The sequence below is a fragment of the Pristis pectinata genome, chromosome 17, assembly GCF_009764475.1.
Source record: "Pristis pectinata isolate sPriPec2 chromosome 17, sPriPec2.1.pri, whole genome shotgun sequence".
NCBI lineage: Eukaryota > Metazoa > Chordata > Chondrichthyes > Rhinopristiformes > Pristidae > Pristis > Pristis pectinata.
The window spans coordinates 44,134,306-44,152,340 of record NC_067421.1 but is presented as its reverse complement, the minus strand read 5'-3'; the positions used below and the strand labels follow the sequence as shown (position 1 = coordinate 44,152,340).

General features: G+C 42.3%; 1 protein-coding gene across 1 annotated transcript; it reads right to left on the bottom strand.

Moving 5' to 3' along the window:
• Window positions 1–3,655: 3,655 nt before the first annotated feature.
• Window positions 3,656–17,541, bottom strand: tmed2 (transmembrane p24 trafficking protein 2). The gene is made up of 4 exons (XM_052032143.1): window positions 17,278–17,541; window positions 12,005–12,197; window positions 6,736–6,843; window positions 3,656–5,665 (listed from the first exon to the last, which is right to left on the bottom strand). Exons 1-4 carry the CDS (start codon window positions 17,461–17,463, stop codon window positions 5,541–5,543), a joined length of 612 nt encoding a protein of 203 aa, XP_051888103.1. The 5' UTR covers window positions 17,464–17,541; the 3' UTR covers window positions 3,656–5,540.
• Between the last annotated feature and the right edge of the window lie 494 nt (window positions 17,542–18,035).

The window sequence follows — 18,035 nt, the reverse complement described above, 5'->3', positions numbered from 1 at the left end:
CCAGGAAATTATAGGCCAGTGAGCCTGACATCAGTCATGGGTCAATTATTGGAAGGTATTCTAAGGGACAGGATATATAAGTATTTGGATAGACAGGGCCTGATTAGGGATAGTCAACATGACTTTGTGTGTAGCAGGTCACATCTAACCAATCTAACAGAGTTCTTCAAGGAGGTTACCAAGAAGGTCGATGAGGGAAAGGTAGTGGACACTGTCTGTATGGACCTTAGCAGGGCCTTTGGCAAAGTCCCGCATGGGCAACTAGTCCAGAAGGTTAAGTCACTTGGAATACAGATCCATAGTTGCTTGAAAGTGGTGTCTCAGATAAGATAGGGTTGTAAAGAGAGCTTTTGGCACTTGGGCCTTCATAAATCAGGGCATTGAGTACAGGAGTTGGGATGTTATGTTGAAGTTGCACAAGATGCAGGTGAGGCCAAATTGTGCAGTTCTGGCCATCTAGCTACAGGAAAGATATCAATCAGCTGGAAAGAGTGCAGAGAAAATTTATACAGATGTTGCTGGAACTCGAGGACCAGAGTTATAGGGAAAGGTTGAACAGGTTAGGACTTTATTCCCTGGAGCACAGGAGAATGAGGGGAGATCTTATAGAGGTATACAAAATTATGAGGGGTATAGAGAGGGTGAATGTATGCAGGCTTTTTTCCCCTCAGCTTGGGTGAGACTAGAACTAGAGGTCATAGGCTTAGGGTGAAAGGTGAAATGTATAAGGGGAAATCAGAGGGGAGACTTCTTCACTCAGAGAGTGGTGCGAGTGTGGAACGAGCTGCCAACAGAAGTGGTAGATGTGGGTTCAATTGTAACATTTCAGAGAGGTTTGGATAGGTACATGGATGGGAGGGGTTTGGAGGGATATGGTCCAGGTGCAGGTAGATGGGACTAGGTAGAAGATCAGGTCGGCATGGACGAGATGAGCCAAAGGGCCTGTTTCTGTGCTGTAGTGCTCTATGAATAGAGGCACATTGCCAAGAAAGAACCCAAAGTAGTGGGGGACAGGATGATAGAACAGTACAGCACAAGGCCCTTTGGCCCACATTGTCTGCACTGAACACAATGCCAAATTAAATTTCTTCTGCCTGTACATCATCCATATGCCTCTATTCTCTGTATATTCATGTGTCTCATGCAAACTAATGACACTTAAAGTACTTTATATTATAGATGCAAGGTTATTGAACAGCTACAGAATATTCTGTCCAACAGAACCATAATGGGCAGAAAATTCCTACAACATCCAGTACTAACTGTTGGGAGAGCACTAACTGATAGACACTACAGTTAATGATGCTTTAAGAGGATGGAACCAGAATGTAAACCAGGAGAGAAATGGAATAGTGTAAAACTATTGCAGAAAATTGCAAAACTAAACAAAATCAAGAAATTATCCAGACATTATTTTAAATTCCAGTTTTTATTTAAAAAAAGTAACTGGTCCAGGTCTGCTTCATTTCAGTTCCCACACCACGCTGTACAAAACCTGATCAATAAAAAGGATCCCAGTTGTATATAATGGAATCAATTTTGAAAACAGCAAACTGAGACACATTGGATGCATTTGATAGACTTCTCAATTGGGTAAACTTCAACAGGTAATTTTTTTTAAGTTATAGAAATTAAACGTCTAGCGCTTATATTTAATCACTTGCAAGTGTTTGACGTGAGTCTGCATTTAAGTAAGTTTTCAGACATTACATGGTGATCCACAAGTCAATGCTTCAAGGATAATCAAACAGCAAAAAGTTAGCTTCAAATCCTGAACTGTAGATTAGTTTGGTTCACTAGTCAGGCAAGTCTCTCATCAACTTCACACAATTCTACAAAAAAACCAGCAAGGTATCTCATTCTAAGACAATAGGACTCCCCCTTGTGTCAAAGGGACATTTACTCCTTTAACCAATGTCAGGAAGCTAGTCATATGGCCATTATAACACTGCCATCTCTGGGACCTACTGAACATAATTCAGTTGCTGCATTTTTAACATTAAAATGGTGATTTCATTAACTGAAAAGTACTTTGAGACACAATGTGAAGGGTGCTGAATGAATGCACGTCTTTCCTTCAAACTATACCCCATGAACTAGTGACATTTGCTTGTCCTTCAAGGAGCGGCAGGAGTGATTAGCTAAGCAGGCTTGCAGTTGGTTCCATTAATCAATAACCAAGGTGTCAGGACCGAGATTAAAAAAATAAAGTTGAGGGAAATTTAGGCTTTTAGCTTCTATTTCCCATCTCCCCAATGAATCTTCAAACACTCAGACTGCACTGGTGTCTTACAATATGTTGCTTATAGTAACCAACAGGTTCTCAAGTCAAGATCCTGACTCTGCGACTACACGTTTCCCAAAAGCAGAAGGCAAATGGAGCTCCGTTACTGTCCCCAGATACCGGCACAGACAAGCTCAAATCAAACCATTTTGGACCATATGGGTTATATGGAAGAAAATCTTTCCAATATTAAATGTAATCATTTGGGAAGTTTGTTCCTTGTCTGCTAAGATTGTTGAAAAGACAGCTGTAGCCCAGAAAATCAAGTGAAACAAGGCAAATGGAGGATGCTTCAGAATCTCAGTTGGATTTAAAAATGGCTGGCAAAATGCATTGCCACAGGCAGTTTGGACACTTCTCAATCCATGTGTTTTTTTAAATCCAACTGAGATTCTGAAGCATCCTCCATTTGCCTTGTCTCACTCAATGTTTCAGCATTGATGGCCTAGGGCATTCATAAGGATTGCCCCAATTTAATGCAAATTCCTTCTTTGCATATTCTCTTGCAAGTACACCTTGTGGAAATCAATACAAGTAAGATAAAATTCAATTCAGTCAAGTGGCCACAAGCTGATACCTATAATTATAACAAAGCTTCAAATCTCTTGGATCAGGGAAACTTTGTGGAGGTGACTGTACAAGAATACTTGGGCTTGGGGGGAAATCACTGACTAGTAAAGCCCTGGTTAAAAACTACAATCACACAAACTAATTAGCTTGCAGCACTGATCTTAGCATCAATAGAGATGGGAATGAACATCTGAGAGATTTTTATCAGGACTGAGACCTTATGGTCTGCACCCCTCACTATTTTAGCATCATTTCCTGTATTTGCCATCTCATTCTTCCCACCCTGAAGTAGAACTAACTTTATGAAACACAGTGAAGGTGCCACAGAGAGTGACTGTTTCTCCTTGCTCACTGTTGTATCAGCTTGCCAATCCAATGATACCACTGATAAATTAGACACTTTCAGCAACAATGTTAATACTGATTCAAATCATGCACAAATCTGCAGTCCTTCAGCAGAAGGGTGAAGGGCAGGACCAGATGTCTGCCCTGTCAGTTTATCAAGATGGCCTGGCTTTGCCCTTGAAGATTACAGCATTTGGCTCATACAAACCAACATGTTATGAAGTACAATGGAAATTTTCAAAGAACCTGGCCACAAGATTTGCAAAGTGTTTTTGTACAGGTTTCCCACTAGCTTTAAAGAACAATTGGAATTTTGTTTTCTGTACCGATGTCTAACTGAACAAGTACAAGGCCTTCACACTTAAAGGACAGAATACAAACATTAAGATCACAGCCTCCCCATACCTTGTAGAGGTTTAAGAGCAAATGCTGTATTAACTACACATTAGCATGGGGTTATTTCATCGGAGACACTCAACTTTAATTTACATCAGTCACATCTCATCCAGTTAAGATCTGATGTTACAGAGACACTGGAAAAGAATTAGCAGACACAGCAGCATTTCTTTTAAGATGAAGTTTTATAAACCCGTTCTTTTGAAAGTTTCACAATCCCACAAGTTTTTTTCCATCAGAAGTCTTCGCAGGGAGAAAATCCAGTCAAATTCCAAGATATTGCCCAAGTACCCTGGACAAAAAGCTGCACAGACAGGGTTTATACAATAAAGTACCCAGTCACAGAAGATTGGCAGTCTTGTGAAAGACTGAAGATAAACAGCTCTGACCAGCAATTTAGATATTAATATTCCACTGGAAACTCTAACCATGAATTCTTTTAATAAGTGTTCCACTTACAGCATGTTAATTAAAAAATAACACCCTCCTGTGACCCATTTCCCACCCCAACCCCCCCATCAAAATCCCTTCACTGCTGAGGAATTTCATTCTAGTTTGGCAAGGAGTATTTCAGTTAATGGGGGAAACCTCAGCCAACAAGTTCAAAAACATTACAGAGAAACAAGACAGCAATGGAAAGACATAGTGTATATCACAACCGAAGATCAGACAATTTGTCCACTAAAGGGTCAGAGGTCACCAGTTCATAGTTAAACAAATCAGCTGCAATTGGACACTGTACAGCCCACCGAGGATTATTTTAAACTGCATTAGTTCCATTTTCTTTATTTAATATAAATAACCCCTGATAGTGAACTGAAAAGTGAAAGGACTGTCAAGTTGATGGATTGCGCTATGCCTAGTTTACTGCCCCAAAGTAAAACCTTGACCTCTAAAACACAAAGGTAAACTATAACCAGAAATAACTTGTAGAAAATTGTTGAAAAGATTTTTCAAAAGACCAAGTATATTAAACTTACTTGTACTAGTCACATCTTAATCAGTAACTCACACACCTAAATGTTTTTCTTTATGTTTAGTTTCAGCCCATCATCAACGTTACCAATTACAGCAAAGCAAATTAAAGCGTACTTAGATGGATGTTTCTAATACCCACATTCATAACCTCAAACTCCCAGCAGCAAATTTGGTTCCAGTGGTGAAAACAGAAAACTACATGAAGTGGCTGGACAGTGTTACAAAAAATCTATAGCTCAGCTATTGAACCAAATGTAAATTTCCAGAAATCATCACACAACCAGTTACAAAAACATAGCTGAAGGGACCATTAATGTTCCAAAAGGAAATTTATATACAGCACTGCAAACAAATTAAACTGCTTATACACTGTAACCAAAATGCTTTTGAAAACATTAAAGGGGCTTTCAGATCTCTTTTCAAAGATATGAACCAATTTGGAGCATCAAAAATCTCCTACTGTGTAGCTACTGGATAGTGCCCTCCGTAGCCTGCTGCCCAAAAGTAAAACCATGACCTCAAAATAATAAGATAAACTATAACTGGAAATAATTTGTAGAAAATAGTTGAGTGAAAAGATTTTTTTAAAAAAAAGACCAAGTATATGCAGCATATGCATACTAGTCAAATCTTAATCAGTAACTCACACACAATGCCATTGCTTTCTAAGCCCATCATCAATGTTACCAATTACAGTAAAGCAAATTAAAGTGTACTTAGATGGATTTTTTTAAGATTTGAATTGATTGGAGCATCAAAAGTCTCATACAACGCAACACATGGCCTCCGCAAAATTCTCTTAAACCCATGGACTCCCAACATACTTCAAAGGGTGTTTAAATAAACAGCAGTAAATGAAGATTAACAGTGCGCAAAAGGGTTTCAGTCAAGTGACAAAGTAATAAAAGCGATTGTGACCAGATACTTTTCAAACTGCTTATCGTTGTCAAATGTCTACACATGGCGGCTAGACAACCCTTCGGACTTCAAAAAATCTTTTCAGATAGTAGATCTGTCCAAGCGTCATAGCAACTAGTACCAGAGCTTCAAAGAAAGACCAGAGGACCACTCTGCTGTTTGTGTTGTCATTGACTGCAGAGAAAACATAATAAACAAGATTGAGCTGGGTACATGATTAACAATGCCGTCACAAAATCACAATGAAACAGGCTGCCAAATGGAAAGCAATATTGGGTTTTATTTCAAAATCACATTGACTTGATGCATCCACAATTCACAAATTCTTAATATTCCTCCCTTCACACCAAAAAGCTTGTTTTCATTGCTTGTGTTACATTTCACATCCAGTCCAATAACAGGATTTCAGATGCATGCCACATTATAACAGAGGCAGACAGTGATTTCACTGCTACTTTCCAGGAGGAATTACACCTGCATGATGAGAGTTATGAGCTACAAACAAGGGTGTGATAGATTAGGGGATATCAAGGGTCATGGGTGGAGTCAGAGAGGACCCATGGTTAACCCCCGTTCCTACTCATGCATTCTTCTGTCTATAGCACTTAACCAGCAAAACGGTCATCTACTTTGTACCCACCAGGTCAGGTTGGAAAATTAAATTTACTTATAAATAGCTATTTGTGACTAATACAAAGAAACAGTAGCCATGAAATCCAACTGACTTTCAGGAAAAGGAAGCAGTCATATTTACTCAGAGCCTTTTGCAAGTACAATCATGCAAAAAAAGACAGCCCCTCACTGTTCTCAGAGTGCAGAGATGAGTAGTCTTGGTTTCCCAGCACCACATGGACCAAAATTGAATAAACAAGGACACGAAATGGAAATCTGAGCCCACCACGAGTGCCCAAACAGACTAGGCAGCTGGATCAGCTCCACTGGGCAAAGCACAGTTTGAAGCTGCAGGGTTGATGCTGCATGACCATTAAGAGGTGTACTAGCCTGAAGGACCACACTTTCACTCAACTGTGATATAAACAAATCTCAACCAGCACCAGGCCTCAAGACCCTCAGTTCAGGCACAGGAAATTCAGTAGGTGTTCCTAGCCCTCTGCTTGCATGGATGATAGAGCAGCCACTTGTACACCTTCCACTTGGGGTCTGGTACAAAAGCCTCCACGAGAGGCTGCACGTGCCCAGAAACAAAGTAGCGCCAAACAAGCCAAAAGCAGAGATGCACTTACTTGCTCTGTGTATCCGCTCACGCACTTCCATGTACTCCTGCTCATGCTTCACCGCCGTCATGGCCACAGCCAGTTCATTGATCATTTCTTCCAACTTGTTCTGGTGAGCTTTATCAACAAAGAACATCAATGTGAAACCCTCTACATCATGCTGTTACATTTGGTCCATTAAAGCCATTCCTTGCAGCAAACAGCCAATTTTCTGAAGCTCCAAAACGTGCAGGTGTTATCTCAAAAATGATAAGCAAGACCCACCTTGGAAAAGACTTCAGCATTTTGCAAAATTTAAAAAGTTTGGGAGAATTTTGGAAAGTAGAATAATAGGTTTATCAAATGATAAACAAGTTTTAGTTCTGTGGTACAACACAAATAACCGAAAAAATATCAGAGACTGTACTTAATGTTATGGTTGCAATCCCCCTTTCCTGTTCAAGATTGAAACATTCATCAGATGGTCAAATTATTTTTGTAATAATTAATGAGCAAAAAATTTATTAGAGATAAGACTGTAGTAAATATACCCCATGTTAACACTAAAAGCAATACCAAAAAGTCAAAAATAAAAAATAAACAGTTTGTGACCCAAAACTCCACCATGAATCTGTCATACCTACAAATATTTTTAGCTGCGATTAAATATTACAGCTGATTCTTTGTAGTTTTGCTGTAAAAGCTTCCAAACCATCAGTGGCATTGCCCATTTTCAAAATTTATCACTGAGTTAGTATTGTTAGCATACACAGCCAGCACACAACACTGGTAACGCTGACAATGATTCCTGTAATCCAGAAGTAAATAATTCCACAAGCCATTTGCATTAGCCAGGAATTAAGGGAAGTACACATCAAAGAAAAGAGACAGCAAAGAGATGCATTAAAAACGTTTATCAGTTGACGTACCATCCCAAGTATTCCCATCACCTGAAGGGAAGGGTAAACAGAAGGACATGGGATAAATATAGGTCCAAAGTAAAGGAACAGAAAGCAAAAAAGGGACAATGAATAAGCAACAAGGAGTCTCTATATCGTATATGATCCCCCGGCTTTCAGAAATGGAGGCCTTGTGGAGCTTAAGACTTGCATTGACAGATATACAGACACAGCCACTAACCTCACACCACCTCAGGAATTTTACAAACAGCTGCTCAAGGCCCAGAATGCAACTTTGCAGAACAACTTGCACAAGCTATAAACCCATCAATAATTTAGTCACGGATAGAGTCACACAGCATGGAAACAGGCCATTCAGTCCTTCACCTCCACACTGACCATTGGCACACATCCATATTAATCCCCATCCTCCAAGCACTTAGCCCACAGCCTTCAATGCCTCAGCAATTCAAGTGGTCATCTGAACACCTCTTAAATGCTGTTAGCAACTCTGCTTCCACCACTTTCTCAGGCAGTGCATTCTACTCTTTGGGTGAAAAAGTTCCCCCTCAAATCCATTTGGAGAATCATGGTCTGATCAGGGACAGCCAGCATGGCTTTGTGAAGGGCAGATCATGTCTCGCAAGCCTGATAGTGTTCTTTGAAGAGGTGACCAGACAGATTGATGAGGGTAGTGCAGTAGATGTGGTCTACATGGATTTTAGTAAGGCCTTTGACAAGGTTCCACATGGTAGGCTTCTTCAGAAGGTCAAGAGGGCATGGGATCCAGGGAAGCTTGGCCACATGGATTCAGAACTGGCTTGCCTGTAGAAAGCAGAGGGTTGTGGTGGAGGGAGTGCATTCAGATTGGAGGGCTGTGACTAGCAGTGTCCCACAAGGATCAGTTCTGGGACCTCTGCTTTTCGTGATTTTTTATTAATGACTTGGATGAGGGGGTAAAGGGTGGGTTGGCAAGTTTGCATACGACACAATAGCTGGTGGTGTCATGGATAGTGTAGAGGATTGTCGAAGATTGCAGAGGGACATTGATAGGATGCAGAGCTGGGCTGACAAGTGGCAGATGGAGTTCAATCTGGAGAAGTGCGAGGTGGTACACTTTTGAAGGACAAACTCCAAGGCAGAGTACAAAGTTAATGGCAGGATTCTGGCTACTGTAGAGGAGCAGAGGGATCTGGGGGTCCATATCCACAGGTCAATGAAAGTTGCCTCACAGGCAGATGGGGTAGTTAAGCTTATGGGATATTAGCTTTCATAAGTCGTGGGATCAAGTTTAAGAGCCACGAGGTAATGATGCAGCTCTATAAAACTCTGGTTAGACCACACTTGGAGTACTGTGTCCAGTTCTGGTCGCCTCATTATAGGAAGGATGTGGAAGCGTTGGAAAGGGTGCAGAGGAGATTTACCAGGATGCTGCCTGGATTAGAGAGTATGCATTATGAGGAGAGACTAAGGGAGTTAGGGCTTTACTCTTTGGAGAGGAGGAGGATGAGAGGAGACATGATAGAGGTGTACAAAATATTGAGAGGAATAGATAGAGTGGACAGCCAGTGCCTCTTTCCCAGGGCACCAATGCTCAATACAAGAGGGCATGGCTTTAAAGTAATGGGTGGGAAGTTCAAGGGAGATGTCAGAGGAAAGTTTTTTACCCAGAGAGTGGTTGGAGCATGGAATGCACTGCCTGGGACAGTGGTGGAGGCAGGTGCATTGGTCAAATTCAAGAGATTACTGGATAAGGATATGGAGGAATTTACAATAGGGGGATAGTCTTAGGTGAGGTTTAAAGGTCAGCACAACATTGTGGGCCGAAGGGCCTGTATTGTGCTGTACTGCACTATGTCCTATGTAAATCCCCTCCAAATCTCTTGCCCCTTACCCTAAACCCATATCATCTGATAAGGGGAAAAGATTCCTGCAGTACACCCTATACCTCTCAATTTTATATACCTTGATTATCTCTCCTCTTAACCATCTCCGCTCCAGAGAAAACAGACCCAGCCTCTCCTCATAACCAAAACGCTCCATTCCAGGCAACACCGTGGTGCATCTCCTCTGCACCCTCTTCAGTGCTATCACATCTTTCTTATAGCATGGTGACGAGAAGTGCATGCAGTACTTCAGCTGAGGTCTGATCAAGGTTTTATAAAGTTGGAGGACAAACTCCCTGATCTTGTATTCAAAGCCCCGCCTAATGAAGGCCAGTATTCCATATGATTTCCTAACCACATTATCTACCTACAGTGCCACCTTCAAGGATCTTTGCACTATGACACCAAGGTCCCTCCATTCCTCAATACTCCCAAGGACCTTACAATTCACGGCTTATGCCCAAGCCTCATTAGTATACCCAGAGCACATCACCATTTCACCAAACCATCCATATCACCCTGTAGCTTAAGACTACTGTCCACAACTTCACCAATCTTGATATCATCTGTGAACTTGCTGAACATGCCACCTACATCCACATTATTTGTGTATATTGTAAAAAGCAAGGGTCCCAGCATCATCCTTGTGAAACACAACCATTGGCAGGCATCCAATCACAAAAACCACCCTCTACCATTACCCTCAGTCTCCAATTGCCAAGCCAATCTAACAACTTTCTGTGGCTCCCACAGGCCCGTCTGAGGAACCTTGTTGAAAGCCTTATGAAGTCCGTGTAAACTACATCTACTGCTCTGCCCTCATCAATACACTTTGTTACTTCAAAGAATTCAATCAAATTGATCAAAGAGGATCTGTCCTTGACAAAGCCATGTTGGTCGTCTGATTAGTCCCTGCCTTTCCAAGTGTTCATTAGTCCTCTCCCTCAGAATGTTTTCAAGTATCTTCCCCACCACTGATGTTAGTCTCAGGGAAAAGCCTACAGTTACCAGGCTTTTCTCTGCTGCCTTCCTAGAAAAGAGGGACCATGTTTGTGGTCCTCCAGGCATCTGGTGCCTCAGTGTATCCAGTGAGAATTTAAGTCTCAGCCAGAGTCCCAGCAGTCTCTTCCCTTGAAAAGGGGAACCATATTTGCCATTTAATTACAAATGACAACAGAGAGAGCAGACAGCACTTGAAACTACAGAATTGATATACTGGGATAAGATTCCAAACAAAAGGTAAAGGCCATTATAAAATAGGTTTCTCAAGTGAAATCAGAGACTTTTTGCATGCAGTAGCAAGCTTTTAAACATTTTTCATCTGTTCGGAGCCCAGATCCACATGAGGGAAATCTTATAACATGAATCCTCTGAAGCTTTAGTCATAGAGCAACTATAGACCTGAAATATTAAGATTTTGTTGAATCTATGGGCCAAAGAGAAACAGTGTAAATAAATTACAATTTATCACCAACTTCTACGTTACGGTTATCATTCATTATGCCCAGCTGTACTTCAATCCCTCTCAGATCACCGTAGCTCACCCTGAACAATCTTCCACCACATGAATGCAGAAGCATAACTAGAATTCTAGCAGAAACATAGACTAACTGTTACGCTTCAACAAAAACATTCCATATTTAAAATAGATCACTGTCACTGATAAACAAAGACATTAATTGGTACAAGAACCCAACTGGTGCATTAATATTCTTTAGCAATCTTTGTGACCTCCCAGACCCACATCTACACGTAACGCCCATCTCATACCAATGGGATAGAAAAGGCAAACACAAATTTCTGCTAATTAAAGTAGCAATGATTGGATAGAAAGTGAAATTCAGAAAACCATGCAATAAAGATCAGAACCCTGATTTATGGTAATGAAAGGCACTGTTCAAATTTTGAAACCATCCTTCTACCCAAAAAGCAGAAACAGTCTGGGCCAAATGCCCTTTACATTACATTGTACTTCAGATCTAACACTGTACCTTACCACAATCTACATTTTTTTTCCCCGTCATATCCACCATATCAAATGTATTCAGCAATAGATGAATACAGACAGGAAGCAGTCACATGACACAAACAGTGGTTGTGGTTGAGCTGAATGGCCTGCTCATCTGCCTTATAACTTACATAATTGAACCCCAAGTCTCTGAGACTCCAAGGCACCCAGGGCAAAGGCAGGATTTTCACCACCCGCAAAGACAAAGACCTTGCAGCCCCAACGAGAGGGGGCAGTGGCACCTAAGCCCCAGCTTACTGAGCTTTTTCCTTTGACTTTTCCTACAATGAAAGCATCCAACTGCTGCAAAATACAACTAAATTTGGGCAGAAATGCTTAACCTGTCAGCCTGCAAAAATGCAATTGTTTAATAAATGATGTGAGCAGCTGTAACTGCCAATGGCCCTATTTAACAAATAATAAATATCCCATTGCTGCCCATCTCTATGAGAGTTCAAGGTACCAATCCAACATCCCACACTGCCACAGCGACTGTGAAATCCCACCTTCTGTTTCCATGTCGTGTCCTTTCGGTGCCTCTCCAATGTCAATCGTGAACATCACTATTTTGGGGGTCATGGTAGACATTCTGTTACTGAAACAGAATTTATACGTTCCATCCATGTGTGCAGCAAAAGTGTACTTCCCACTGGACTCTCGGTCCCCCTTGTAAATATTTTTGCCATCTGGTCCTGTAATCTGCAGAAAACAAACAAAAACATAACTGAAGTTCTGGCAGGGGATTAAAACCTAAAATTTTTTCCATAATTTCAATTTTATATGGAGTCGGAAAAGAAGGCATAGTGACTTAAAAAAATTTCTAATCTGTAAGTATCAAAAAGTGTGACCTAGGCAAATTGTATTTATTAGACAACTGTTTGAAAGATAAAAAAGTTATCAATGAATAAATCACGGAAACATGTTATTCCCTTCATTTTTTAAAAAAATTAAATTAAATTATTTTTTAAGTTTTATTTACAGCACGGTAACAGGTCCTTCCGGTCCAATGAGTCCGCGCCACCCATCTTAAACCCAAATTAACCTACCCGTACGTCTTTGGAATGTGGGAGGAAACCGGAGCACCCAGAGGAAACCCACGCAGACACGGGAGAACGTACAAACACCTTACAGACAGCGACGGGAATCGAACCCCAATCGCTGGCACTGTAATAGCGTCGCGCTAACCGCTACGCTACCGTGCCGCCCTAAAGAAAGAATTTTTCCATAAAGAAAAAGCTGAGTCAACGATAGCTTGATAGCAATGATTTACAATCTAATTATGAAAATACATCCAGAGACACTTGATAAAATTTAAGAATGAATGGGAAAGAGAACTCCAGATACTTTTACCCACAGAGACAGAAAATTCTTCAATTAGTTAATACGTCTTCAATGTGTGCCAGACACTCTTTGATACAATTTAAGGTGGTTCACGGGACCCATATGTCGAAGGACAAGTTAGCCCGTTTTTATCACCATATAAATCCTATATGTGACAGATGTAATTTGGAGGTGGCTTCCCTGACACGTTTTGGTTCTGTCCTCTTTTGGAAAAATATTGGAAAGACATTTTTAATATTATTTCAACTGTATTGAATACTGATTTACAACCTCACCCAATCACTGCAATTTTTGGGCTACCAATGATGGAATCTGGCCACTTATCTGCTGCTGCTTGTCATACAATTGCCTTTGTTACATTAATGGCCAAGCGATCCATTTTGTTTACATGGAAGGATCCAATACCTCCCACTACTTTTCAATGGTTTTCACTATATCATGTTTAAAACTTAGAAAAAAAATTAGGAGAGGCACTGTGGATTCTTCGCTTAAATTTGAGTCAGTTTGGAGTCCATTCATTCAATATTTTCATATGATATAGATCCCTTTTCAATAATCTTTGAACTTAGAGGAGCAGAGTTCCTCTTTGTTTATCAAGAAATGTCAGTTAAGTTTTTTTTTCCTGAAATTTATTTCTAGTTTGTTTCGTTTTATTACTTATAATTTTTTTAATATATAATAAATCTTGTTCTTTTTCATTTTGATTTATTTTTGTAATATATTTGTTTACTAAGGAACAGTGGGGCTCAGAATATATCTTTTTTTTATTCTTTATGACTATATACGTCATGATTGTCCTCCCGATCTCTTTGTATTACGTGTATAATCACCAATGTTATATGTATTATTCTGTATTAATTTGAAAATTAATAAAATGATTGAAAAAGGAAGTTCTAGCAAGTGTGATACTCAAAGTGCACATGGAAGGAAAGTAGATATTTGATGTATCCCCCAAAGGGCATAAAACACCTAAAAGTAGCTTTGGGTAGTGCTAAGATGCACAACTTTCATATAGGTAATAACATGCACATTTGTCACTGTCCTAATCAGCCAACAAAATAGTTATAAATGAGAACAGAACTAAATGGCATTAGAAGGTCTAATTAACAATGAGCTCTTCAGCAGTGTGGAATCACCTTTCAGCCTCTCTAAATAGGCAACATAACTGCATTTGTCTAATCAGAACCATTAGAATCCATGGTGAGCTATGCACTAGTCTGAATGGAGGAACCCAAATTTCTAGTGAAGTGTAACCTTCTGGGTTCCCGTACCTGGCATTTCAGCATCCTCTAGTGCCCTGTATGTGTCAAGTATAGTTTTCCAAATCTGCTACAGAATGACTTTATTGCTACAGTCATCATCTTGGAGAGATAAAGCCTCACTTGAACTGATCTAACGAGAGTTAGAAGTTACTGCAGATGCACATCTGTACAACAATGAAAGTTTCCATTGAACACAGTCATCTTTTTACTTCATCAGCACAGTTATAAGAATCCCCAATGTGAACCTGTCACACTGTTACTTACATTACCCAAAATGTCTAGGTGCTCCATAATAAATGTGCCCTTTAGAATGTACAGTGCAGCAAAAGACTGGGAATCTTTTTATGTAGCATGCAGCTGGGATGTGGAATGCAACATCTGAAAAGGCTGTGAAAGCAGCTTAATTGCAACTTTCAAAAAAGGGATAGTGACAGGCTGTGGAGAAAGAGCAATGGGAAGCTGGACCAACTAAATAGCTTTCATAGCCACAAGTGCTATTCGTACCTCTAATGGTACTGCACAATCCAGATTTCAACTATACTTGAGAACAGAATGTTTAACTTAAAAATGTAGCCCAGATACTTGTCCAAAAGATCCTAACTTCAAACACTACTCCACATAATAAACTCCACTGTGAACATTACAGGAAATTTCTGAACACCTAACACTAGATTTCAGAAACTGACTTAAAAGGACCATGACTGCAGATAGTCCAGGATGCTGGACTCAGTTCTTACACCTTTAAGATTAAAATGTGAGAAAGCTTTGCAGGGTTGACACAGGGCAGGTGAAGAATATTGAGATTGGTTTTGTTTTTAAATTTAGAGTTGCAAATAATTTGAGAGAAGCTGCAGAGGAGAGCACCCTTTCAGTGGCTCCAAATAAACAAGAATGAGGCACAACAGAAAGTTACATCCATCTTACTTAAGTCGCAAATGCACTTGAAGTAGTTCAGAGAATAATATCTGGAGCAAGCAAATCCCTAATGGGGTTTGCATCCTCTGCCATTTAGAAGAGTGAAAGATGACTTGACTGAAATAAGATCCTGAGACATCTTTACAGGGTGGACATGAAGATGTTTCTTCTTGTGGGAGAATCTAGAACTAGGGGGTCACAGTTTAAAAACAAGGAGTCACTCATGTAACCCAAGCAAGGAGCAATCTATCTTCTCAGAGTGCTGTGAGTCTCTTCCTGAAAGGGCAGTGGAAGCAGAGTCTTTGCATAAATCCAGAGATGAATGTGTGATAAACTAAGGGAGGTGAAAGGATAATGCAGGTAGGCAGGAATGTAGAGTTGAGATTAGAATCAGATCATCCATGATATTATTCAGTAGTGCCAACTCAAGAGGACAAGTGGTCTATCTTTGTTCCGACATCATGTGCTCATATGAAATTAGAATGTAACCTTGTGCCAAAGTGATCCAGGGAGAGCAAGGGGAGATTGATGGTGTGTGTTGTGTTATTTAATTCAGGATGCAACTCTGACATCAGTCTGCCCACTGATGTGATTCCAAATACAGTTCCTATTCCCAAAATTCCCAATAGGAATGAAAAAGGAATCTCTACAGCTCCTGAGATTCATTTAAAGATTGATATTAAATATGAAATTAAAAGGAGCATTTTACACTTGCACACAAATCAGATGGAAACTTCCTGTATAATTCATATATTAACAAGGCCAGCATTATTGCTTAGCTTGCAAATGTATTTACAAAGATAAAACAGAAATACTTTATATTGCAGGAAATTATTAAGACATAGTATGCCCTACCAGGAACTACAATGGAAGGACAGTCCACAGCTGCTGTTAAAAAGGAACTGGATAAATATTTGATGAGGCAAATTGAAATCTAAAGAGCATGGAGAGTGGTTGGACAATGGGTCAAGGTGGGTTATTCTTCAAAAACACTGGTGCTGCTACAACAGACTGAATAGTCTGCTTGTTTGCTCAGGCATTCCAATTTTATGGAAAAGTTGCGACAGATTGTGAGTGGAAACCCTCTCCAAGTGCAGATGGATCTGCTATTCATTATTGTATTCAAACATTGACAGTGTTCACACCTTACACACATCGGTCTCGATACACCAAAAGATGGCACAAAGAGAGAGGCCCTCAATTAACACTTCAGCCTGTTTTCTGCAGGAGTCCTCAGCAATGTTTTAGTTGCAGGGGCAACTTTAATATCATAATCAATTCAAAGACCTGAATAATGAACCACCTCCCCGAAGTTCTACTGTCTCATCTACAATCATAAATCTGCACTATATATTGAGTACAAGCACATTGCGCTCATTGGACACATGAAATGAAAAATGCTGCAAATACACAGCAAATAATCCAAGAAATGGTTAACAGAACAGATATTGTCTCTGTCAGAACACCTCCATAGTAAATAGCTATTTGACGAAAGGTTTGCAGAACACATTTTATTTTTCTTAAAAATTCAGATTTGCAAGTCAAAATGTGACGTCTACTTTCAGGATCTTTGACGGAACAGCTGAGGGGGAGAGAGAGAGCTTACTATGCAAGGCCCAAGGTCTGCAAAACTCCTCTGCAAATTATCTTGACAAAATCCACGTATCTTTATATTTTAACCCTTCGATTCCCGGAGAACAGAATAACGCACAAATCTTCCATTATCGGACACGTATTTTCTGAAGGAGTCTTTTTGTCCTTGTGTTAGGGTTAGGGTCACTGACTGGAGAAAGAGGATTTGTCTCAATCTCTTTTATGACGAGAAAGCTACTGCTATAATAACTTCACCAGATTACACTAAAACACAGTCAAAGTTACTTCCTTCAGTAAGAACACTTTGCACGTCGGTTGGATGAAGTACCAGGACAAGGTGCCTGCAGAAACATGATTAACAACCTTGCAGGAGACCGATGGAGCGGGAGCGCCCGCTCTCCCCGAGCACTGCGGGGCACCCTCCGTACCAGGGCTGCTCGTCTACCAGACGCACGGCAGACCACGTTACAGCTTCAGTAGGGCAGCCGTCCGGCGACTGGAGAGCGGAGGCCGGAGCCGAGCACTCAGGCCTCCCCGCCGCGGCTGCACGGGGAGCCGCGGTCCGGGCCGCCCCCCACAGGGGGCAGGCGGCGGACAGGCTCCCCCACCCCCGGGCCGCACCGACCCGCCGGCGGCCCGCGGCCTAGTGAAGCCGGGCCCTCGCCTACCTCCACATCGATGTCCAGGAAGCCGCCCTCGGCCACCTCGAAGATCAGACCCATCTTGGTGCCTGACGTGACCTTCTCGAAGAAACATTCCTCGGCGTGCGCGTCGATGCTGACGAAGTAAGCGGAGGCGCCGCACAGGTAGGTGAGGAGGCCGAGCAGCACCGAACACTCGCCGAGCGTCAACATCTTGTGTCCGCGCCGAGCCCGCCTCACCCTCCGCCACGTCACCCCGCCGCACCGCGCCTGCGCACCCCGGCTCCCTCACCCCCGCCGCACCGCGCCTGCGCACCCCGGCTCCCTCACCCCCGCCGCACCGCGCCTGCGCACCCCGGCTCCCTCACCCCCGCCGCACCGCGCCTGCGCACCCCGGCTCCCTCACCCCCGCCGCACCGCGCCTGCGCACCCCGGCTCCCTCACCCCCCCCCGCCGCACCGCGCCTGCGCACCCCGGCTCCCTCACTCCGCCGCACCGCGCCTGCGCACGCCGGCTCCCTCACCCCCCCCGCCGCACCGCGCCTGTGCACCCCGGCTCCCTCACCCCCCCCCGCCGCACCGCGCCTGCGCACCCCGGCTCCCTCACCCCCGCCGCACCGCGCCTGCGCACCCCGGCTCCCTCGCCCCCGCCGCACCGCGCCTGCGCACCTCGGCTCCCTCACCCCGCCGCACCGCGCCTGCGCACTCCGGCTCCCTCACCCCGCCGCACCGCGCCTGCGCACTCCGGCTCCCTCACCCAACCAGCACCGCGCCTGCGCGGCTGAA

Bases quoted from the DNA above. Each gene is read 5' to 3' on its own strand.
- tmed2 (XM_052032143.1), bottom strand. From the start codon at position 17,463: ATGTTGACGCTCGGCGAGTGTTCGGTGCTGCTCGGCCTCCTCACCTAC. The intron at 6,844-12,004 runs GTGGGATTTCAC...TTGTTGATAAAG, and splicing joins ACACGACATGGAAACAGAAG to CTCACCAGAACAAGTTGGAA. The intron at 5,666-6,735 runs GTAAGTGCATCT...TTTTCTCTGCAG, and splicing joins TGAGCGGATACACAGAGCAA to TCAATGACAACACAAACAGC.